Source organism: Photinus pyralis, unplaced genomic scaffold (genome assembly GCF_008802855.1).
Source record: "Photinus pyralis isolate 1611_PpyrPB1 unplaced genomic scaffold, Ppyr1.3 Ppyr1.4_LG4, whole genome shotgun sequence".
Taxonomy (NCBI): Eukaryota; Metazoa; Arthropoda; class Insecta; order Coleoptera; family Lampyridae; genus Photinus; species Photinus pyralis.
Window position 1 is genome coordinate 40,137,563 of NW_022170511.1, and position 26,664 is coordinate 40,164,226.

Genomic DNA, 26,664 nt, shown 5'->3' on the forward strand with positions numbered 1-26,664 from the left:
TTACAAAGCGCCTTCTTCTAAATGTTTGAATCTATAATTTTAGTAACGTTTTGAAACATATACTAATGTATACACAGTCCTGTAGGTATTATCAAAAATTCGTGCACTTTGCCACCCTATCCTTCATTCCAAGATGAAGATGAATTGACACCTTCAAAATACTTTCGTGCTTATTTTGTGCTGATTTGGGCGTATATTCACGGCTTTGCCCGTTTTTCATTTCAGAGAATGCAACATTTTAAATTATGATATTAGAAAGTCGCGTACTTAGGTATATCAAATTTTGAGTACCTTTGGCCAATGAAATTCAGCACCTTGTAAATTGCAAAATGTCAAAAGAATGCCACGCAACAGATATTTCTTTTTTAGCTTCACGTATCGTTATGTGCTGGATACGCAAACATTGTTCTCATCCAGGATTTTGTAGTGGTTATACGGGCCTCCTATAGGGATTTTAAAAATCTTGATTCTTCACTGTCCTATAAACACCTATATTCCATACCGTGGAAAAAAAATTATAATTGTATGGATATCAATGAGAAAATCATTTTTATTAACGACAATTTAAACATATTACTTTATATCCATGCTCCACTCAAAACTTACAGGTTTTGTAAGAAACTGAAAGGAATGCCTACAGTAGGTACTTATATTGCTTGACTATAGCAAAACTTTTGATACATTAAATCATGACATCTTGATAACATTACCCACATTGCTTAGGTTTTGATACGTATGCAGTAAAATTAATTAGAAATTAACCGCCAACAAAGTTTCCAAATTATAATTCACACTATTAACAAAGAGGTCCCTAAAGGTTCAATCTTAGGTCCGTTATTCTATATCATGTACACATCTACAGTTTCGGTTATACTAAAACATGTTACTTATCATATGCATGCGGATGATATACAATTATATTACTCTTTTTATCCCAGTGACTTAAAATCTGCGGCGGAGAAAATAATTTTTGTTCTTATAATTTCTAAAATTTCCAATGAACATCAATTAATATTAATTCCGGTAAATCCGCCGTAACATGATTCTGGATGAGTGTTGAAATTCGTTAAAAGGTTAAAGGTGTTCTTTAATCTTCTGAAGAATTAACTAAATATTCTGCAAAGCAAATCACCCTGTATATTATCCACAAAGTTTTTATTGATATTGAGAGATAATTACTCGAGATATTTCTAAATTCATTAATCATTAGAGATTCTCTCAAGAACTAAAATTTTTGACCTGATTTCTGTTTATTTACAAAGGGCTTAATTAAAATTTGCTTTGTAAATAGTATAATAATATGATTTTTATAGTTTTTTATAAAGCACTATGTAACGGCACAAATTTAGAGAAAAGGTTCAAATTCAGGACAAGTTTCGTTTTTTCCTATAACTTGCTGAATTTTTTGTTAATGGTCGTTTTCTGAAAAGTAAACTGTCATTGCAGAAGAGCATAATCTATACCTATACTAATTTGCTCAAATAGAAAACAAAAACAAACGAAAATATCACTTATTTGTTGCTATTGGAAACAAATAATTTAATTTGCTGTCAGTTAATTTAATTTATTTAACCTGAAAGTTTGGATGAACTTCGTCAACGCATCATCGAAAGCTACCATAATATCCTCAAGCATGGTTTTGAAAATGTCCGTCACGCTTTTGAACATCACCTATATCATTGGCCAATAACGGACAACATTTTGAACACTTATTGAAATAAAAAGTGATATTTTCGTTTGTTTTTATTTTTTATCTGAACAAATTAAATAAAGATTTTTCTAATTTTCTCGAAAACAAATCGATCGATTTTAAAAAATAAATCGTCAAAATAAAGGACTTCGAAAGACCTTTTTCATTTGGTCTATGATCTAATATACGTAGACTCATTGAAGCTTCAAATACAGTGGCATTAATAAATTCAATAAAGTCTAGCACACAAACCAAACAACTTTTCTTAGTTCCAATTTTTTTAATTTGGTCCCCGGTTCGAGGTTATTGGCGTTCCTTTGGCATTTTATAAATGTTTTACTTTCAAAAATTGACGGATTGATTCTCAAAAAATCTTGTTATGAAATTTTTGATCGATCGTCATTTTGTTATTGGAAAAAATAATTGCAAATACAAATGTTTTAGAGAGTTGAAAGTAGTTTTGAAATTTTTTATTTTTTTCTAATTAATTATGACGATTTTTCGAAAAACAAAACCGGCGCATCAAATCAATAACTGGAACTAAGAAAAGTTGTTTGTTTTAATGAATTGTAGCTGCCGTTCTGGGGTTTACCGACGTAGTATGTATTAACACCCTGTATATAAAAAAATTTGGTAATAGAACATGTGTGTCACACTATACTGTGATAGGTTTCCCCGGATTGACTTCACTATATACGTGTAATTGATCGAAAATGTTTGATTCTCGTTTTGATGTTTTGGGATCTCGGCCTGCTTGATCTGAAAAGAGTTTCAAGCACATTTTTATTTTTTTAAATCTAAGATCGAAGTGATAATTGAGAAGAAAATCATTTTGGGTTTAGGTAGAGTGCTATTTCGGCAAACTTTTATTTAGAAAAGTCGTTTAGAATATGAAATTGTGTCCATATGCAAAATTTCAGGAATATCGGATCACTTTTGATCAATACATATTTGATTTGTAGTCTTGCACTTGAACTATTTACTCTGCAATAGCAGATTGTTTTAGATGTCACTTTAATCTTAATGGCAGGTAATGATAGTTCATTTGTTTTATCTTCACAGACTACTTGTTTCTGTGGTCGCTATGCAAGACTACACAAAATCAAATACTGATTTAATCAAAGTGATCCAATGTTTTGTACATTTTGCATACGGACATTTCATCCCTATTCTAAACAACTTTTTAGTTTGCCGTATTATTAACCGATATGGGACTTTACTTAAACACACAAAGATTTTTCTCAATTGTCACGGCTATCTTTTAGATTTAAAAAAATAAAAAAGTGCTTGTTGAAATTCCTTTCAGATCAAGCAGGCCGAGATCCCAAACATCAAAACTATTTCATGATAGAAGAATCCTGACATTATTTAAAGATTCCTATGGAAATTATTTCGCAGAGATTGCAATAATTTTTGCGATCCCTTTTCAGTCATTTTTGTGTAGCCTGCTAAAAGTAGAAATATGGCAGATATTTATTACATTATTGTAGATGTACTTTAAGTAGTGACATTGAATAAAACACTATTTTATTATAGCCTATACTTTCAGTAAGCAAAAAACTGGACCGGATTCTCTAACACCTCAAAGCAGTCAAGCTTTCTATCAGTGGCTCAAAGGGCCGATTCCCTTTCTCGGATTTGAATATTAAAACTTTGAAAAAATGCAGAATTACCATGACTTAAAGTCGGATTCGCCCCAGCAAATAACCCGAACCCTTTTCCTATTACGATCACACTAAAAATTCGGAAATTTTGAACCAAATCGGCCGGGCATGTAACAGAAAGCACGTTTTTTGTTCGGTATTTAGTAAATTAACACCAGTTCAATTAACAAACATTAAAGCAAAAAAATTATTAAAACAAATACACTTTTTTTGGTGTTTGATTCAAATTGTGTTATACGAAGGTAATTTTACAGTAATACTCTAATTACTTATATTCTTGCCGAATTTCCGAAATGGCTGTCAATTACTTGGGCTCTTCCACTATATGCCTCGAACAGGAGCTACATTCCTATTTATTACCTATAGTATAATCCACAATACCATTAATATTTAATTAAAAGACGAATTGACGAGCTCGAGCGCGTCTTTAAAATCTACGGCTTATCTTAAAACCTCAATCAACTGAAGTTATAGCCGCGTTGAAAGATTGTTAAAAAGTACAGGAGCCGGAATTTTAGTTATAAAATATTAATTAATATTTGGCGTGCTTTGCCGTATAATTTACGGCCGCGAGCTTATAAATAATAATTTCGAATTTCTGGTCGTTCCTTTCTTTTTATTTGTAAGCGCGTCGGGCGAGCCAATGGAAAATTTTCCAAAGGACATAAAAAGATTTCGTGCCAAGCACGTTCGAAAATTGATTTACTTCAAAGCATGTAACTTTCACGAGTTTGTGATTTGTGTTCTTCGTCTAGTTTTATATCCAATGAGATGCCGTAAATGTACCCATAAAATTCTTATGATTATTTTATTGTTATGGTTGTTTTATTTTTAAAGTATGTTTATGGACGTTTTGTTTCGTTTTTTTTATTAGTTGCGTTCTCTTTTTTTTCGATTGTTGTGCGTGCACGAAGGATTTGTGCATGCGTGGTGGACGTTGCCAAAGGCAAAAAGGATGCAGTAGGTAAGGTGTAAATGACGTAGAGGGTGACTAGGTCTGTTTATTATCCTGTCGCCAAATGCTTTTAAAGTAGCATTGAAATCGGCACGTTCGATTTGACGGTGCCGTTATAAGCAAATAGGATGTCTTCGGATTTTATTAGGGGGTGCTTTAAACTTCGGCAAGTTTCAAAAGTTAATCTTTAAGGTTACTTAGAAACCCCCTGCTGGTTTCGTTTGCCAGGTCAAATTTGGGATTATTGAGATGTAACTGACACAATGTTGTGATTCGGGTGTGCATATTTTGACGGCTCCTTTTCCACACTCGAAATGAATAATCATTTAGTTGTTAATAACGTGCACGTATTTTATGCGTAGCTTAAATCAAGATATTATCGTGTGTGGTTATAAAATGTTAAAGAAATAGGGTCTAAAAGACCGTTTCTTATTGGTTAGTGAATACTACAGGTTTAAAATGGCGTTTTTATGGCTACACACACCTGTTTTCCATATAAAATTTTCATTTATACGCGTGCATATCAAATACCAAAAAACCAGTTAGTGGAGAGATATAAAAAGCGGGTATCTCAATGTTCAACTTTTTAAGACGTAGTAAATTTTTAATAAAATGTAAATCGTGGAAATGTTAATTAATTGCGCCTAAATTTATAATACAACGACTCCATTTTGTTTCGTAACGCGTCTTGTGTGACTCAAAGTAGGAATTACAAAAAATAGCGAAACTCATAGTAATAAAACAATAGACAAAAATGTTCTACAAACTGTATACTACCTACAAATACGCCATTCTAAGAATTACGGACGCAATAAAACCATCACACGAAAGCTTAGATCAACATTAGATTAAAGTAGCAAACATCTAGAACGAGACGCTTAACAACAAAAAGAAGATAAGAACAAAGCTCAAAAATGCACCACTGAAAAGAAAACTAACTATAACACTCATACTATAATCGTAATTTCGTACCAGGACATTCCTGCGTGGAGTAATCGAGAAGGTAGGATTCTGGATTTATTGCGCCAGCCTCTAAAACAGGAAAATTTCCAAGTGTAATCAACTAACGTTGGCAATTTACACGTATTATTGTAGTTTGAAATTGGAAAAACGGCCCTACTAACAAACGAGTTTTAAGGCGCGACACAAAAAGAACACTTACTACATAATTTATAAACTACAAGACAGTATATAATAATAATTAAAGTATAATAACCGTGAGTTCATAAAATCATAAATAATAAAATAATTATTATTGCATTAGTTGTTACAATAATAAGACATCAATAAACCAGCGGCAGCTGTACAAATTTTCATTGTTTATTTATGTGTCGCTTGAAAAATATTGCCCCATTACAGATCTTAAGGTACAATTATTTATAGCCGGTATGTACAAAATTTTAGAAGGACCGTGTTAAATATTAACATCCAGAAGCTTTTTATTAACATTCATTAACATGTACGTTGGAAGCTGGGCAAACACGAAACTTCACTTATGTACCTACTTTTAATATCAGGCATTGGTAATTTAAACAAAAAAAAAATGATAACGTACCCTAGTTCGTGATTAATTCGTAATTAAACAATACTTTTTACAACAACAAGGCGAAGTACTAAAATAAATGAGCAGACCAAGATTAAAAACGAGATCAAGCTTATCTCGTTTTGGGTGCCGTTAGCTTTAAATATGAACGTATACGTTGATGAAATCCTTGACAAAGTGAGTAAATATGTTGAAATTGTCGGCTTCGGCTTAGAAATAATGGTAATTATAACTAGCGGAGGTCTACCTGCTCTCGTGGACAGGAAGCCGTGTAAGTTTAATGCATTCAATGCAAATAACTGGAAAATGGTGAAAGAAGCTAAAGGCTTCCTGAGTTACCTGCGTATTGTTGGAGATGTTCTACCTGAAGGTTAAAGACATTTCGGCGATGTTCTCACCAATTTCGTAGGCGCCTAATTGTTACTTTCTAAATACTGTTATAGGTAGAATCAGATACGTTTTAAATTTTATTGTCAGAACGTAGGAAAGACTCGAGTTATCAAAGAACCATTTCAGTATCCTTTTAATAATTTCAGAAATTTGAGCTCTTCCTAGCTTTTGATGCAAGTATTCAGCACTTTACCATTCTTCACTCTTGTTGCTATTTAACGTTTAACCAAATTGATTGACAGAGTATAAATTGCAATATTTTTGGTACCAGCACGAAAATTCTCAGCTGTTGAGAAATGTAAAGACCTACAGGGTTTCCTAAACCTGAGATTCACACGTTACACGTAGTTAAAAAGAATAGGTTTATTCAGTAGACGTAATAATTTTTTAAGAGTGAGCTGATTAAAACGAGTGTTACATGATCACAAATTCATTAGACATTTACCTACAAGACACACGAAATCGAAATTAGACTCACAATGGTACAATAATCACCTGCACACAAAGAATGGAGGCGGGTCAGTCACATTGCAACAAATTTAAATACATATATACCCATTAAGATGACCATTGATAATTCCTCCCCAAACATTCAAAGACCAGCGACGCTGATCGTCAACCGGTCTCAGAAAATGAGGCTGTTCGTTTGAATAATAGTGAAAATTATGCTTATTTATACAGATCCACTCCTATGGAATGTCCCCCTCATCTGAGAATAATACATACTGGAAAAAGGATCTTCCCGTATCTGCGGCCTTGCTCAGACGCAAAACTCGGAACGCTTTTGAAAATTGTAATTGGTGAGTTCCTATTGTGCAACTGAATGTTGGAGGTGTAAAAACGATTTTTTCTGAAAGTACTTTAGAAACTACTACTTTCGTCTCAAAAAAGGGCGAAGAAAATGTGATTTTCTTCTCTAGTGAGGAAAGTAAAAAACAATTGCTGCGTTAATCTTAATAATGACATTTAAAATTGAAACACGCCCTTATCTAGATTGCTATGTGTCAAATTTCATTATTGCATAGGATAATTTTTCAATTTTGATTGTAGTTTCAGAAAAAATTGTCTGTAAAACTTGAGAAGAAAGTGTTTTTCGACGAAATTTTGAACCCTAGTTGAAAAACTCCACCTTCTTTTCTAGTTGTACAAATAACTTTTTAATCCGGGTGCTTCACCGATATCTCATATGTGGATGCCCAGTTATCGTAAATAGCACTGACAATTCGTTTTCCTTGTTGAGGATGGATTTTCTTCATTCCTGTTTCACACTTTCGGTTTCACCAAATCGATTAAGTACATTTCTGTAACTTTTTTCTTCCAGATAAATTCTACTTGCTAATGAGCAATTACTACCAGTCTCCCATAGTATAAAGATCATAGTGACTAGTTCATCTTTTTCCAATTTATCTTTTTAATTAAGCTTATTTTACTATGAAATAGGGAGTACCCACACTTGCATCAAGTATAATCATTTTGTGACATTTGTTTACTTTTTGGCATTCTTTTGTTTTTTATTATCACAGCCTACTCCGGTTCATAAGCATTTATGGGTAGGTACTTTTCCGAAACAATATTGAATACTACGGGGTTTAGATACTGGACATCCCTTACAAAAATTGAAGAAAACACAACAGACTATCGAATAGTGAAATAAAATATTCGTAGTTCCATTTGCAAAGTTATGGCACTTTGAAATTCGGAAACCATTTCCTTGTAAACACCCTGTGTCACTAAATCCAACTGTATCATTATCAAGCCTTTTATTCGGATTAAAATTATTGTTCCTAATTTTTCTTTCCTAATTTCGAAAACCAAGGTCGCTGCGATTTATCAACGTGAAACTTGCTTACCGATGGGGAATTATTTGGAAAGAAATCAGTATTTCATTAGCAAAGTTTAAAATTATCGATCTCACGAGCAATCTAACTCAAAATAGACTAGAGCCTGCACATCTATACTATGCAGAAAACTCTCTAACTATTGAAATTGTTGAGATCTCAGCCGATCAGCCAGCCAGCCAGCCATAACGAATATAATAGCACATTTTTTTTCCGCTAAAAATCAAAAAGTAGATAGCGTTCAATGTAGTGGTTAACAAATGACATCGAAACATGTTCAAGATGTTCTATTAAAAAAAAAGTTACCTATTAACATCTTAAAAATGGGACACCCTGTACATAAAAAAATAATGACTATAGATGCGCAACCATCTATAGTTGAGATTTGAACACGCGACACTGATGTATAACAAAAACATTTCCATTTTCCATTTTCTCGTTCCTTCTCATCTAAAAGCAAAAATGACGATCGGAAGAAAATGTACTCAAATTAATACACAAGAATTTGTTCTATATGGTAGGGACCGTGATCTTGAATTGGTCCTTCGAATTTAAAAAAAAGGCGACTTTTGTTATGGATCTTTCAAATTTTTAATACCTATAGTTGATGTTTGGCAATTAAATCGCCCAATAGAATCATATTCATGCATTACAAAATTGAATTTTAGGTAATACAGTAACTTGAACGTCCTATATAGAGATGCCGATTTTGAATTGATATTTTTAGGAATTTTAGGAACTACCGTGTATCGTTTTCGAATATTTGATCGGCACAATCCAATATGCATCGGGCTTAACTCGTTAAAGCAATAGTGGAATTCGTACCTTAAAAAAACGGGGGCTGAAACTAAAATTAGCCCCTGCGTTTCACTTCAAGGAAAACTGATTTCTAGATCAGCACAAAGTAAAATTTGATCAGCTCAATTTAGCACAATACTAGCACTATTAATTACATTTTTTTTAATCGCGGAGGAACTTGAGGGAACTCCTACAGAATCTGCATTCACCAATTATTCATTTTTAAAACATATCTTAGAGGTAGATCACCATATCTTGTAAAACAAATTCTTTGAGTTGGCATTAGTTTTACGTTTAGTCGAGGTGGGATTGCGCAAATATAAAGTTGGGTTGCGCATGGGAAATTTTTTTTCATCAGCATACTTACTTGAGGTTTAAGGAATATTTACTAACACAGAAAGTCGGACATGCATTTATGTTTTTTGTAACAAGAATTGTAAAAGAAACCCTTTTTTGGAGGTTTGGGCAGTTTTTGGGATGTAACTTTTTGGCCCGTTAGTCTACGTCTGAAAAACATGTTTAACAATTTTGAAAGCGATCGAACGTTTATACACAAAGTTATCGTGCACACGGACAGACAGAAGACTTACAGACAGGTGGACCGACAGACAGATGAACAGACAGACGGACAGGCAGACCATTTTTTAGTTTTCCGCATGTATATTGGCAAGGGATCATAGGGGAAAATGGAGGACAATATTATATATGAAAATTCATTAAATTCTCTACAACTGTTGTTGTTGTTCTTCGCCTCGCCACCTAGGCGCCAAGCCCTTTAGTATGTTCATTACCGAAGCACCTTTAACAAGTTTCTGAAGGAATCGCTTAGGTGCCTTCTGACGGACTCTACACTTCTGAATAATTCGTTTATTGTATGAAGACGTATCAATGAAATAACTAACTTTGGTATACAATTAAATCCTACAGTTTTCCTTATTCGGTAGGTAAATACCAGAGTAGTATAGAACAACTTAAGACCTTCTGCAGGGGCACCTTTAAAAATACATTATTTTTTTTCTGTGACGGGGAAAACGATATATTGAAGTCGTATCGATTTATAGAAATTTGAAGTTTTCAACTGCAAATAGGCTATTGTACTTCTCGCGACAATACGAACTCGTTGCTAAGGAAACCTTTACTCAAATATCTGTCAATTCAGTTTTGTCATTTCATTTAAACATTTCGAATTTAATGATTATTTAGTAATTATATTGAATGATATAAAGTTTAAAACGTCTGATTCTAAATTTTCTCTGACTTCACCTGAGTTATAGAAGCAGTGAAAGTAGCCTCACAAAAATTGAATATCTATCTTTACTTTATGTGTATATGCGAGTATAATCCGGAAAGTACTCACTTTTTTTCACGGAGAAAAAAGTAATTTCATAAAAAGTGACATTTTGTTACCTATCAACAGGGATAAAATGTCAAACGTTTTTCCCGTCACAGAAAAAAATCTTTTTTTCGTACTTCCGAGACGAAAGTGACAACTTCACTCCATTATGACAAGCACTGAAGTGTCACTTTTTGTCCCTCCGGGATTAAATTTAGACGAAAATCCCGGAAGGATGAAAGGCATTTTCAGTAGGTTGTTCTACATTTTTATGCGGCACCACTTCTTAAACGCATCGTACTGATGCTCATATAGTTTTTTGAACTTCGGTGGTATCAATTCTTCACCTAGTTCAGCTGCTCTTTTATCAAAATCAACGCCATACATAATGTATACCTACGTTTTAGTTTCGGAAGTACGACAAGTATCGTATATACCTTGCGACTGAAGTAGTAGTCTTATTCCCTCAGGTAAACTTTACCTTCGGGATTAAAAGTACTACTTCAGTCCCGCGATATATAATATACTATTATTACGTTTGAACATGCTCCAAACATTGCATTGGATAGTCAACTCGTTGTTGTAACTTTATTTTGTGATTGTCCATCACGATTTTTTTGTTTTCTGATGTAACAACATCATTTGGCCGACTGGAACGTTCAGCATTTTCAGTGTCATACGACCACATTATTTTAATTTCTACAAACCAGCGCTCAACGGTTCCTCTTGACGGAGTAGAGTCCGGGTAGCATTTATCAAGCCAAGTCTTTGCGCTGATGGTATTTTTTCCCATCAACAAGCAGTGATATATTACCACACGAAACTGTTTTGAATCCATTATTTATTGTTTTAAAAGTAATAAGAGTAACGTCGCTTAAACCAGTGTAACTCGCATCCAAACGGTTGGATTGCCACGATATTGACAGTGTACTTTTGAAGGTTCCTAGTTTCTGAAAATAGTACCTACGGAAAATTTAATAGTGTTGGGTTCCCGATAAACTTTTTGCCCGACTTATGTGTCTGAAGCTCAAATGGAACGATTTATTTAAAAAAAAAACAGGAACGTGTAAAAATGTGGCAAAACACCAAGAAAAGTCAAAATCGAATACCAGCAACGTTTTTTTGCCTGTCATTGTATTTGTATAACGTTCCTTAGGGTTTCGCGTTGGATGCTCCAGTTGTAGGTATTCTGTAAGGATTCTTAGGATAGGATTCCATCGTCCTGGGTATCGTACCGTGTCCCTCACTCATGTACTTTTAAAGAACATGTTGTACTTCAATTTTTTCTATGACTCCCATCATGTTTTCCACATTCCACTGAACGTGTGGTTTACCGCTTTATTATTTCCCAAAAAGTTTGTTGTAACTACCTACTTTAAAACTATGCCACGCATTTTTTTTCTACCCCTCGTAACACTGCATCAAACTGAAGATTTTTGAGTAACTTTCATATTTGGGGCCCGACCTTTTACTTTTGCATCACTAATTAGGAAATTATATAAATATCCATCAAGGTAAAAAAAGCTTTGCCGTCCTTATTCAGGACTTTCACGAAATTTTTAATAACAAAAAATTTTATAAATAATAGGATATTGTTTACCAAGGACGAGAAGTGAGTTTTCGCTGACAAATCGGAAGGAAATTCCGACGTGTCAGCGAATCTTACTCCTCCGTGGTGAACACTAAAATTTTTTATTAGTATGCTGAAATTGGTTGTATACCTTATACAGGGTGATTCGGGAGGAAATGGAAATATTTTACGGACATGTCCAGCAAAAATAAGCAAAATGATCTCATATGTTCAAATCCGATTTTCATTTATTTCAGGGATATTTTGAACAATAGTAAATAAATAAACTAAAAATTTAAAAATTAAAGAAAAATGTATTATTGAACTTACAAACAAAAAATCAGAAGCATTAATTCGCGTTGAATTTTAAACAGCTACAATAATTATAACAACACTAATTATGACAACTACCTATAACTGTCACTGACAACGTTGTCAAATTTAACTTAATTAACTTTTTAAAAATAAAAAACGAATGATCTCTGAAACACATAAAAATCGGATTTAATCATATGAGCTTATTTTAACAAACAATACTTCGCTGTTTGAATATGATCAGCGAAATGGAAAATTTGATTTACGTATAAAAAACAAACTGATTCCCTGAAAAAATTTGGGTATCTTTCAAAGAAAAAACATTTTTTTGTTACTTTTGAACTCGAGCTTCAATCGTTCATCATTCATCACCCTATTTCTAGAAATTCTTGCTAGCAGTTACATACAGGATTAACGGGCGATCAAAAATGAGTTGCTGTCGAGTCGCCTTTGGAAGCTCAAGCTAACTACGATTTCCCATGGAAACAAAAATTCCAAAGGTGACTCGACAGCAACTCATTTTTGATCGCATAGTACCTACATTAATAGTTATTTATGTATTAAGGGCATAATAGCGATGTTTATATTCTCGAGGGCGACGAGTTAAAAAGCTCGAGGGCCTATGGCCCGAGAGCTTTTTAGTCGCCCGAGAGGATAAACATCAGTTTATGCCCGTGGTACATACACAATTTTATGTTTTACAAATAGTTTTCTTCGTCAAAATTCGTTTACAAAATAATTCATTATGTTTGATCGAATATGCGTGGTTCAAATTTGTTAATGTCATTGAAACCATCCAAACGTCAAACGTAATTTTAAATAATTCAATTCATCGTGAATGAGGAAGAAGTTCCAGCAACTATACGAAATAAAGCCAATCTTGTGATTTAGTAGATATTGACAATCAATAATTGACGTTTCTAATTTTCAATGACCTGCAAATATTGTTTGTTTTGTCATTAAGCATAAATGAGTTACTATGGTGCTACTTAATGCCCTAGGGCATAAAGTGGTACTTTATGCCCGCGTATCACAGATATAAAATGTGCTATTATATAGGTTAGTAAGACATAAAATAATGAACAGAGCTATTTAAAAGGAGATTCCTTCAGTTTATAATTGCAATTTGAACACAAATGGATGAATCCATTGAAATTAGTAAGTCAAAATACATGCGCGGGCAACTATGGAAATATGTTTTACCGTTTTCTCGATTAAATTAGTGGTTTAAGAGTCTTCTTTACCCAAGCGCAACTTTTTTACATTATAGTATATAGATGATTATAGTTGCAAGATACAAGATGATATTTTTGCTTTGTCAACTCCTGTCTTGGTCTTAGTTAGTTCCCGCGGAGACTAAGCAGCGGCGCCACTTGTTACTGCACTGAAATTGTTGAATTACCGCCCGCCAAGATACAGACTTTATTTACAAAAAATATGATTTCATTTTTTTGGGGTCATGTTTAGAAGTAACTTATCTAGAAAACTGTCGGTTTACTTTTTCCAAAAATCGTCTTGATCGCGAGTAAAAAAATGAAACAGATTAGCGCAATAATCGGTGCAAAACAGCTAATCTTTAAAAAATCGATATTCAGTTGCTATACACTTTTTAAAAAAATAGTCCGAACATTTTGTAGATAAAGGTCTAAATTTATAAAATAGTTCTTAAAAAATTTTTTTTTTGATAAACAACTTGAGTCTTTATGGCGGGCGCTCTTATGGAAATTTACATTGGGTAAAGTGGGTACAGAAGACTCTTAAGTACATATCTTGATTAAATTTGAATACTCCTAGTACGATTTTTGATCAAATTAGACCCAAACAAACTTTCTATAATTCAGAGGAGGAGCGATATGTCACATCACTTATAATATAAACATATCTACTATTTAAATTTTTAGCTTATAGGTACGGTTTCAAAGCTTTTATCACATTGGCAAAATTTTTGTTAAAAACATATATTGGAGTTCATTAATGCTTTCATTTAAAATTTACATATCCAATGGAGGTCCACGTTTTGATTTGAAATGTAAGATCACATTAACCCTGAGCGCTAGTGCTACCCATGATTTTTAATCAATTTTTGAGGCCGAACACGCGTTTAATTTATTTTGATGTTATCATTTTTTAAGAACAAAAAAGGTAGGTACGAGGTACCTACAGAAAATTTTGTTTTTTACTGAATACGGCCGACAAAGTTTGAAAACTTGGTGCGAATCACTCAAATATGACATAGGCTTTTAATTAGTCTGGTTAATAACTGAGAAAAAATGCATATAAGGTACGCCCAACCAAACGTGGTTAAAAGGGTAAAATGTTTTTGGCTAAATTAAAATTTTGCGATCCTTTTGCCTCATAGAAGAAGAGGTAGAACGGCCAAACCTATCAAATGTTGAAGGGGTATAATAATGACGACGACGAGAATTTTTCCAAGGATCAAGGAACTAAAAGCTTTGTTTACAAGCATTAATGAAACCCCTTAGCATATCTTAATGGTAGAGGTAGTAATCTAATTGGTACCATTAATTCATTCATCGGGTAATTGAATTACGTCATTTTATTGATCAATCTAGCAAACTTTAATTGCGTTTTATTAATATAAACAAAAAAATGAGGAATGTTTCCTGGTTAGAGACTGTTTTTAAGGCGTTTACGTAACACCGTCGGACACGCGCTTGAATGAAAAGTGCATTTACAGCTCAATCGTCAAAGCACGACGGGGGTGCTCTGGCTCATTTTCACGTTCTCACGCTTCCAAAAGTGAAATAGAGGTAGCGAGGTCGTAAAATTGTTAAACTTACCGGGATTAGGCTGGCTTTGGTAAGAGGTTTTCTTAATCCACTCGTAGGGACTCCTTACGGGTGGCGGCCTTGCCAAAGGATTCGGTGGTGAAATGGTGCCGCCCGCTGTTCCCGGGCTCGACATGTCGCTACCGGATACCGTAATCGGCGGCGACGGTAATTGACTTTCGGGTTCTAACAATTGCTGATGATGTTGTTGGTGCAGCGGAACTCCGGCACCGTGATGTGGTATTTCCGGATACTCCTGATGAAAGACGCTGTGATGGTGCCACATTTGCTGTTCGTCCTGCATGCAATATGAGGGTGTCGGTGCCGGTGTTACTTGGGGTGCTTGATGGTGGTAGCCCGGTGGATACCAGGAATGCATCGATGAGCCGGAGTGATGAAATTGAGCACTCTGTGCCGCAACCGCTTGTTGGTGTCTATACATTGCTGTTGGATTATAATACGAGACCATAGTCATTGAACGAACTTAATTTTACTGATAATGGATGCATGCGATCAGAAACACATCACTGAATAAGTACTAATAGAAAAAGAACTTGTCACTCATAAATCTTGAGAAAGTCACCAAAACACGAGAAACCACTGCACGGAGAAACTTTAAAAACACGTTCGACAACCCCTAACTACCTGAAGTAGTTTCAGTAATGAAACCTTTAAATTTACACAAAACTTCAGATCCTCACTTTCAGTGGGCGGGAATTTCGAGATAGTCATCGACCAACCATCGTCGAGATTTTCCTAACATGGCCGGTCCAAATCGCGTAGAAGTGGTGCGTCGTTTTGTAAACGCACCGCGTTTCCCCCTTTCCTGCTTTATAAGGGGGATACTTAATTAGGAGGTAAAGCGTAGGATTTAACTCTCAAATTGTAAGTGTAATCCGAATTTTTGTTTAAAATTCCACATCTCAATCTAAACGTTCTCTAAAATCCTTCTAGAGCAGGAAATTCCAACAGGCATACTACCTACCCTAAACAAATATGCGCACAACTTCACATAAAATTCCCGTGCTGAGTTTCACACTTCTACACTTTCCTTGTTTTTTACTGGGAATCTTTACTGAACTGTCTCTGTTCTGTAACCCTTTGGTATAGCTATAATCATTAAACGGCACTAATGTAAGGGCTGATTTTGATGGTATAAGGAGCTTATGATGCCGAGGGCCATATAATATGGAATATATCAGTCTTGCATCACGTTCTTCTTAGGTTTTGCATATAGGTACCTATACTTAGTTCAATTTTGTTTAATTGTGTTTATATCCATCTTGCAAGTCAAAATAGTTAGGGAATTTAAAAGATTGGCAAATTCAGTTGGTACTTTAAATTAAAAATCAAGTCTGAAATAAAATTATCTTTCGTATAACAAGGAATTTGTAACATTAGGTAATTTGTGCTCATTTTCTGCTGATTTGGGAGCCAATACTAAAAGAGAGATACGGTATTTCACTTTAAGCCAAGAACGACGGTCTCGGTCTCCGATCGCCACTAAAATTCGTATCGAAATTATATGCTCGGCGTTTTGTGCTGATTGCACCAAAGTTCTAAGATTTTTGCGTCAAAATTAACCATCAAGTTTATTTTCATGTTCAAATATCCTCAGATATCAAATTTTGTCGAGATTACCTAACGTATATTAGACACAGAATTTTTAATTTGAGGTTACAAATTAAAGCCAAGAACGAAGGTTTCCGATGGTGATCAAATTCGCTTTGTGCAGACTTGTGCGGCAACTCGCACAGTTTTGTACGTTAATATTAACGAAGATATAGAATGTTTAACCAGGGGCCTGTAACACAAGCCGTACAAGTCCTACAATTGTTAGAAAATATTTCAAACTTGTAGCTTTTTCATAACACAACTCACTTGCTCTTGCATATATCAAATTCAGTAGGACTTGCAGTTATAGTACAGTCAGATTACTTGTAACTCGTAGATTTGTTACAATTGTATAGTTTGTGTTATAGGCCCCTGAAGTTACAACTTAATGTCAGACTTAATGCCTGCGTACACCAATATTTCCAATAATGTTATATGTTGAATTTTTCCTAGTCTAAGATTCTATAAATTCTTTCGATTTTTCAGTTTCTTGTGATTTGTGTCCAATTTTCCGGTTTCCTCAGATTCACTACTGCCTTTAAATTCGTTTGGAATCGTCAATTATACCGCGGATTCATCGGCTGTAAAAATGCTTCAAAACGTTCGAAATTTTCAAACTTTTCAAAATAATTCCAATTATCTCAGATGCTTGAAATTGTTGAGTCCCATTAGAGTTATCAGATTCCCCCTTTTCTTCGCCTTAGGTATACTTGTAGGTCTTGAAACCCGATTCTTTAAATTTTATTGAAACCTAGAATTCTTGTAATTTATTCCTGAGCTTCCTGCGGCGAATTTTTTCAACTATTTGGGTTCAGTTTCTTTAGATGTTCCTTCGGATTGTTAAGATTCTTTTCTTTCATGTTCTAGAAGTTATACTCGAATTTCTTTGATTAATTATGTTGTTCCGTTTTTTATCTCCCATCAGATCAAAACAAAATGAAACAAAAATAATAATGTAAATGTAGACCAGAATGTAGACCTATAATTTCATACGCAGAAACGTAGACAATTATTATTTACACGTAAAGATTCACTCCTGGATTCACCTATACACGGTGTCCATTTTTCGAATGCCACTATGGGGATCTCGCTTATCTTAAGAGATAGAAACTTGGTTAAATAAGGGCAAAGTTGCGAATTTTCGTGCTGAATAATAATCTAAAAAGAAATTTATAATATCTTCAATAGTTTTGAAAATATGGCAAAAAATCGAAAATTTCTGATTTTCATTTTTAACTTTTTCATGGTAAACTAATTGTACTAGACATTTCTAATTAACACATTATTCAGACACTTTTTAATGGAGATTTCGAATATAGCATCCCGTTTTTAATAACTTTCAAGATAACGGAGAAACACGTGGCAACTTTAGTTTTTTTTATGGGCGCCGTTTTGGATTTTGACATTTTGAGATTAGGTCTTTTTTCTCTTTACGACGATATATCACACATGGTGGTTCAGTATACATTTTTTCTAAAAATACAATTTTCATTTTATGCGAAGAGTGCTATGCAAAAACAAAACGTTCTGTTGTTGTGAACAAAATGTTGACTTATTTAAAGCAGTATCAGTTACGTTTGTGCTAGTTTTATTGCTAAAATATTATTTATTCTTATGTATTTTGTTCTAATATGAATTATAATTTTCTTGCAAAACGAAGGTTCAATTCTGTTCATATGCAAATCGAATTTTCTCAACACATCTAGTTCCCTGATGCCAACGCTGCAACCGGACATATGCATCAAACTGTCAAACTTTTGTTCACAATAAAAGAACGTTTTGTTTTTCCAAAGCACTCTTCCCAAAAAATTAAAAATTGTATTTTAGGAAAAATGTGATACGGAACCACCATGTGTCATATATCGTCGTAAAGAGAAAAAAAGACGTAATCTTAAAATCTCAAAATTAAAAATGGCGCTATAAGAAAAACTAAAGTTGCTACGTGTTTCTCTGTCATCTTAAAAGTTATTTAAAACGAGATTTCACATTCGAAATCTCCATTTAAAAGTGTTCGAATAATGTGTTAATTAGAAATGTCTAGTAGGACTAGTTTATCATGAAAAAATGAAAAACGAAAATCAGAAAGTTTCGTTTTTTTGCGATATTTTCAGAATTATTGATGATATTTTAAATTTCTTTTCAGATGGTTATTCAGCAGGGAAATTCGCAACTTTGCCCCCATTAACCAACGTTCTATCTCTTAAGGTAAGCGAGATCCCCATAGTGGCACTCGAAAAATGGACACCGTGTATAGTTAACTACCTATAAGTACTTGGCATTTCTCTGTGCCCCCCTAAGATGTAAAATGTAAAGCGCTGAATTTTTCACGCAAGAAGGCGGGTAGTAGGTATGTTTCTCTAAGGCTAAGGAAATGCTGGTTCTTATTTAAACGTTCGCAAAAAAACGTGTGTTAGAAAACGAATTTACTGACGAGTATGTGCTTAAGTAGGTTGTAAAGGATGTGGGGAAGTACAAGAAGTGTGGAAACCATGGTGCCTGAAAGCTTGCGGTTTCCTTTAATTCCTTTTAGTGCAACAGGGATATTTGAACTTTTAGCATTTTTTAACAAAATATTGTAAAAAAAATTTGGTTTCCTTATGACTTTTTTCAATTCGACCGTAAAATTTTGCACAATATTAGTAGGTAAAGTATTACCTTAAATAAAAAAATGATTCGTCCAATTAATGACAAAGAGATTGTTTGGCCTACATTACTAATATACAGGGTGACAATTTGAAAACTTACCACCCCCCATGTCTTAGTAAATAAACGAGATATTTAAAAAAATCAAAATCCGTTTCGGTAATTCGGAGGGGGAATCACAATGATATAGGTGGCGACGCACTCCATCGAACCCCCTGCGCCCCAGCCACCCCAACTTTTAAATCTTAAATAGTGACTCCCCATGTGTGATACCTACGCCGTTGGAAAGCTTTGAAAAAATGCTTTCCAACCATACCAAATAGCAAACTTATACGTCACCATTACAACAAAATGTATTATTCTGTCCGCCCTTCTGTCTATCCATGCTTTCAGCTAAGCATACCTTTGTTGCAAGAATATAAGGACAGGAAGGGTGATCTTTGTCATTTTTCGCGATTGCATCATTCTATATACAGTATTTATTTGTAGAACTAGAGAAAAAAGTGGAGTTTTTCAACTCGAGTTCAAAGTTTGACACATGAGCGTAGCGGGAGTTGAAAAACACTTTCTTCTCAAGTTTTACACACAATTTTTTCTGAAACTACAATAAAAATTGCAAAATTATCGTATGCAATAATGAAGTTTTACACATAGCAATCTAGATAACGCAGCAATTGTTTTTTACTTTCCTCACTAGACAGGAAAATTTCATTTTCTTCGCCCTTTCTAGAGAAGAAAGTAGTTGTTTCTAATGTAGTTTCAGAAAAAGTAATTTTCAATTGTAAAATTAGCCTTACCGAAGATTCATTTAAATAATGTCACTGTGATACTCTCATCGGTTTCCTTGAAATGATTATGTAATTAATAGATGCATCTGGGAAAATTTTTTGCCGAACGTTTTCTAACAATTCGTGCGATGTTTCGTTTTCAATTCTTCGCATGTATAGGGCGTAAATTTTATTTCCCGTTTGAGGGCATTTGCGTACCTATACAAATTTATTGGTTGAAAAAATTAAATCAAAAATGCAGTTAAGTTGACACTTTTCATATACCTACCACTGAGGTTAGGAATCTCGTCAATTACCTTAGATAGGACGAGGGTAATACTTGCAGTTTTAAGAGTCGAACAGCTGTTTATTGTGTTTTGCAACAACATACAAAGAATCCCATACGATTTTCAGTAGGGGAATTTTTTGTCACTCCGCTCGTATTTGGAAACCAGACTTTTGATTCGACTCATATTCAATAGCACTGATCCTTGAACTCGTAGAAATAGAATTTTTCGATTGAAAAAATCCCCGCATGTGATGCTTTTGTCCGTCTGTCCCTCGTCTAACTCGTGGACGAACAGAGACAGAGATTCCCCTACTGAAAATCGTATGCGATTCTTGGTATCTTGTTTGTTGTACCTACTATGAGTTGTAGGCAGGGCTGTATTTGCATTTTTGCAAAACGATTATTATTTAACCGTTTATTTCTGCAGTCACATCCAAAGAACTGTTTTCATTTCTGTTCTTTAAAGTTATTGGCTGACTGCAGATACCTAAAGGTTATACCTAAACTAAAAATGTGTATCTTGCTTATTTAAAAAAAACACATTAATGTGTAGAATATGCAGGAGATGGAAATAAAAAAGAAAAATTAATTCTCCACTAAACAAATCTGCACAAATAGGATGATAGGATGTTATAACGGGCATATCCGTAGGTAATTAAGTTGGCAATAATTTAAATTTTTTGTTTTTCTCAAACATCATTGATAATAAATAAGGTTTCCTTCAGTTTGATTCCAATGATTCCAGATTGATTCACTCAATATGGACTGGAAGGATTCAGAAGTATCCATAGGTATCCGTTAATTTCCCTTTGTTTTATAATAGTTTTTTTTTATTGTATGTTCTAAACCAGCATTTTTTTTCTTGAAATCTTTCCAAATTTAGACGCAAATCGTATGTAACATTACATAAAAAAGTGAATGGGGATAGGTCAACGTTTTCAGAGAAATGCATTAGGCAGGTACTCATTATAAATGAAGATCTGTTTAAGTCCTAAGCTACTTTCTAGTGGCTATACCACAAAAAAATTTATATATCACCCTCTCCGTGTGTCTTCAGCTCTTTTGGACTGAAACGTGCTACTGTACTGAAATATTGGTAGTTTGATTATTTTTTATGCAAATCAACGAAGAGAATTAGAATAATTCACCTCGTCAATTTTTCACGATTTACTCTTAACATATTCCACTTCCACTGTAAGGCTGTAAACTTCCCTTTGTTTAAATTAGTGCAGAGAAAAGACGTTTTGCTACTTTATTCTGAACATATCTAGATCTAGATTGTTAAGATCGGTCAAACATCTCATCAGCATAAACCAAGACTAAATTATGTGTTCAATGTCAATAATCAATAAAATTTAAAAAAATTACTGCTCCTAGTCTTTCTAATGTTATGTAACTTACCCTATTAAGTTAATATTAATGGAGATTATAGGGTTAGGGATGCTTTGAGAAAAGATGCGTCAATCTCAAACCTAAATTTGGCGAAAATGAGGCTACTTAGCTTTCAATGCGTCTTAACAATCTTAAACTTTTGTGTTACCAGAAGTCCCTTAAGTGAATAATTGTGGATTTTCGAATTCACACATTTTAGGTTGCAATTTTCAGTATCTCAGTACAAACAGTTCAAATTCAACAACACAGTAGACATTATGGAACCATCCAGGTATTGTAAAAAATGGCATTCACCTATACGGGGGATTTATTGATTGGTTTTTCTGCATTATTGGTGTCATTCGATCAGAAATTAAAAATTATTTCACGTTTGTATTCTCGTTAAGGCATGAAATGTCCATAAGGGCTATTAAAATCGAAAAAATTAAATTTGCACTCTCCTTTTTTTAAACGTTTCCTCTTTCTCGTCAGAATACGTGAGTTAAATCAATCATGTGGATACTACCCATCCATCCATCTATTTTATTTTCTCGAACTGTTCTGTTTGTCTGCTCAATAATACCATAGTGTAAGATAATACTACCGGGTTGACAATTAAGTTTATAATCTAAATATTTACCTACACATTCATTTTATTTGAAACAACTTCATTAATGAACATTCGTTTATATCAATTATCCGCTATTGTTTTCACCGGTCAAATTCATTATTTACAAAACAGGTGTTTTCGGTACCTATTTACCTTAATGTGCCATTACAAGGATCCTATTGTTAGTACCTAACCCATTTCCTGTCGTACAGATAAGATAGTGCCCTTTCTATTGGGTATTAATTACTATCATTTAGTTTGCACATAATGAACTAATGTTTCAATCTAATACCTAATTGACTTTTAATATGCAGCGCATCAATAACTTTCAACAAGTTGTAACGGGTATATATTTACCGGTCGTGAACGTGCTCAAGACCATTGAAATTTCTTATTTACAGGGTTACTATAAATCATGGATACAGTTTCAAAAATCATATTAAAGCAAAGCTATGTATATGCTATGACTTTTCTTGAACAAATTAAATGGGATATTATTTTTTACACAATCAAATTTTTTAGAACTCCAGATATTGGCCAAAATAGATTAAAATATATGATAATTCTTTGGTTTTACCGCGGCGATTTTTTTATAATATTGGACGATTTTAACGCTTCATATTTATTATATTTCTAAAATCAACATATAACTATTAATTTGAGTTACTAAAAAAAATTTGCCTATTAAACTAGAACCATTCTTAACACATTTGAACCCTAAATAAACGTATTTAAATTTAAAAAACAAATGACCCTTGGGAAAGCCTCGGGGATGGAGAGAAGGATTAGGTTTATCCTCTAAAGTTAAGGGTAAAATTAAAACTTCTCCAATAAAGTGTGAAACAAGTTTTTAAACACTTTTAAAACGTCATTCTATAGAAATATGAAATAAACCTGTGCAAGGGTAGATGTTACAGAAGCACTTTCCTCTAAGTAAGTGTGTAATTATAACTTCTTCAGACTGGAAAAACTTTCAAAACATCTTTGTTAAAGTAGCAACGGAAAAATGTTTCACCGAAATTGATGTATAAATAACGACTCTTATGGCCCGACATGTCTTGATGGTCAAAAAGCTCATGGCAATAAAAAAAAATGTGAAAAATTCACTGCTTCGACATCGAGTTAATACATTTACAGGATTTTCCACCAAAGTTGATTCTAAAATAACGATTTTGCGTTTTATGATCATAATCTAGGTGTCTAGTAGTTTGGATCACGCGTTAGTTATAAGCTATCGGATCCAAAAGAACGTACGAGATGTACTCGTAGTTTGATAATTTTTGTCGTTTTCAGAGATTCCAATATAAAACCTTTTTCATAGTTTTTGTAATTAAAAGTATTTAACTTTTTCAAATTAGTATTAGTATTAGCATGCATACATTTTCGGATTCTTTTAAAGGTATCGTCTTTACTTACGTTTGTATCTTTTTTCGCCTCTTACTTTTGTAAAAATTAAATTTTAATGTAGGTAACGTCTTAGCTGTTCAATCCAAAGCGACCCATACTACTACTTCTAAATGAAAATGGAACATTTACTTTCATAAAAGACGCCCAAATAATTTTGTCAGCAGTAATTGAGTAAAAGTAAGTGCCGTTTTTAACAAAACCCTTTTCCTAAACACAACAAACCTCATATAAACATTTTGCCGACAGTCGCCGACTGAAACTACAATGAAGGTTGGTAGCACAGAAGCTGCAGGATATATATCGTTTGAAGATAGGTATGCGTTTTCAATTTTAAAATGAAAGCCCAATAAGGCTGTTGAACTTTGCCGTTTCTTAACTTAATGTACCTGCTGTGTATCTACAACAAATAACAACTGTGCAACAAATGTAGGAAAACAAGTTCGATCTACGAAGGGATTAGTACTTAAGTAGGTAATTGGCGGTGACTTTGCCACTCTGCGACAGAGGGTGAGAAAATTAAAGTAATAACATTTACACAAATAACCGCGGGCAGGTACAACTTTTGGACTTTCGGAACCGAAAAGAGTACCGGTAATCTTAAATGAGTTTCAGTTAGGTTTTTAAAAAAACTTTGATTTGCAGAACTGGTACATCTATAGATAATTACCTATCATATCAGTAACATTTCCTATACGCGCGCCTGATGTACTGTTTCGAACAGTATAGATATACCTACATATGAATTGAACATATATACGTGGAAGTGTGTCTGTGAGTAGAGAATCATTCATGCCACTTTCCTTTAAGTTTTCAATGGAATTAGGTATCCAACCCCTATCTACAACTCCTACAAGAAGTGCCTATGCAAAGACTCTCTTTGTGTGCTTTATTCTTTCGGATCAAAACTAACGTGTTTTTTATTCAATGAAAGAATAAGTGGTGCATTTGGGCACCAAGTTTTCTCCAGCAGGAGGTTTCTCTTTTCCATTTCAACGTGTTCCAAGCTTGTTACAATTATTTTTAACATATTTCTAATTTACAATAAAAATTCATTTTAAGAAAATTATTTTGCAACTTAAACACGAATTGTGCGCTGCAAAACCTTTCATGGCATGACTTTTATATAACCCAATAAAGTTCATCTTCGGTGCTAATATATAAAATCTACAAAAGCCTGCCAATTTTGGAGCGACATTTTGAAAGTTCTTTACCGAAAAAATCGATTCTTTTATTGATTTTTTTTAGTAAAATCGATCTTTTTATGAGAGGACCATTAGGCTACGTTCAGAAACGGGGCGATTGTCATGAGGATTTTATTTATCAATCTCGAAATTTCCTCCAAGGTTCCCTTATTCCCTATTCACGATTCTTCATTGTCGCTCAAAAATAGTTATTTATGTGCATAAAAGTCAGGAAACTGGCACATTACTGACCAGTAAATATTGAAGTACGAGGCCTCAATGGGGGCGGGTACTTTAATTCCCGAGTCAGGTAGTGCCATTTTACTGACGAGTTTTGTATTACATTTGACCGGAAATCGTATTTTAATATAAAATTTCAATTTTCATGTACAACTTTTGATTAATGTCAATCTCTCAGTGATGACAGGAGTTATATTGACAATACCTACCAATGTCACATGTGTGGCCGGTGGTGCAGCTTGTAAAGTGACAGGAGGCAGGAAAGGTAGTCAGAATTTCCTGACATACAGTAGGCTTGAAAATCAAGGTTTCATGATGATTTTGGATAAATTTCTATATCACTAAAATGTCCTTATATTTCTGACACTTTACAGAATATTCTTTAACTTTCGCAGTTTTTTGCATTAACATAAATCACGCCAATTTCTACTCGAATTTCCCAGTTTTCGTTTCATTTTCAAAGAATTCGTCAGTATTCCTTTTTTTCCTGGCACATAATTCCTTTTTGTTCCAAGAAATCCTCCTCATGCCTCTTCCAGAATCCACGTAACTTCCACAAAGCAGCATTTAGTCAGAGATTAATTTATTTTCCAAATCTTCCTCTACATGTTTCCCTAGAACATTCTACAGAATCTGCTCTTATTTCCTAAAAATTTCCGCTTATTCTAGCAAGTTATTTTTATTGACTCCAGCTTTGTACAGGTGGTTCATATTCGTCGTTCACCATTGGGATCTCCATAACTGTGTGAGATACAGTGTAGGTTAAATGGCATGGAGGCAAAGTTGACTATTTTTGTGACTAAAAAAACTCTTTTGAAATTTTTGAAAAATCTTTGAAAATATATGACGTATCACCGGAAAACTGAAAATGTCAAATTTCGTTTTCGTTTTCCCCAACTTAAACGATCGGAAATGGACGGTTTCCGTTAGTACCTTCTACAGAAACTTTCTATCAGAGAATCTGAATCTATATTGTCAGAATTTCTATTAGACGCTAGATGTAGAAGTTGTCACTTTCTTATTTCTTATATATTCTTACATATTGAATTTTTACGAAATGAGATAGAGGACGAATAAAGAAATGCATTTGAGTGCATTGCCACCATAGGCACGTTGATTCAGCAAAGAATGTAAGACATTTTGTAAATTTATTTTTCATCATTTGCGTCTATCTAATTCCGTACAAATCCAATGTAGCTTCTACATCTAGCATGCTATAGAAATGCCGATAACAGATTCAGATTATCCGAAAAAAAGTGCTCTAGAAGCTCTTCTGTAAGGATTTCCTCAAAGTTGCTTCATATTTGCCAAGAATTGTTTAAAAGTTTCCTGTTTTTCGCCCTTTATACTTACTTTTCCGAATTTCTATGTAATAGAAGTAAGGAAAATGTCATATTATTGGCGAAGAAATATTGAAGTACGGGGCTCCTGGGGTCGAATACTTTAATTTCCGAGTCAAGTATAGTGTCATTTTAACCCGTGCAGGATACGCATTAAACATCTGCAATTACGAGAAAAATTCCAAAATGTTCAGAAAAATTCTTGGTTTCCAAAATGTAATCTCAAACAAAATTACCGATCATTTTTTGCAGAATTTCCTCGTATTAATTAGAATATTCTCTTATTTCCACAAAATTCGTTTGCATTTCCCCATCCC

General features: G+C 33.8%; 1 protein-coding gene across 4 annotated transcripts in view; it reads right to left on the minus strand.

Moving 5' to 3' along the window:
- Positions 1-15,543, minus strand: part of LOC116168163 (homeotic protein caudal-like) — a 38,628-nt gene extending 23,085 nt beyond the window's left edge. For 2 of the 4 annotated variants that reach the window (XM_031483840.1, XM_031483838.1), the window contains exons 1-2: positions 14,898-15,543; positions 5,282-5,341 (exon numbers count right to left, since the gene is read on the minus strand). In XM_031483840.1, coding sequence (XP_031339700.1) covers positions 5,282-5,341; positions 14,898-15,360 — 523 coding nt within the window. In that variant the 5' untranslated portion in view covers positions 15,361-15,543. The remainder of the gene's footprint in view (positions 1-5,281; positions 5,342-14,897) is intronic. The other 2 variants (XM_031483841.1, XM_031483839.1) reach the window with 1 other exon arrangement.
- Positions 15,544-26,664: the final 11,121 nt, after the last annotated feature.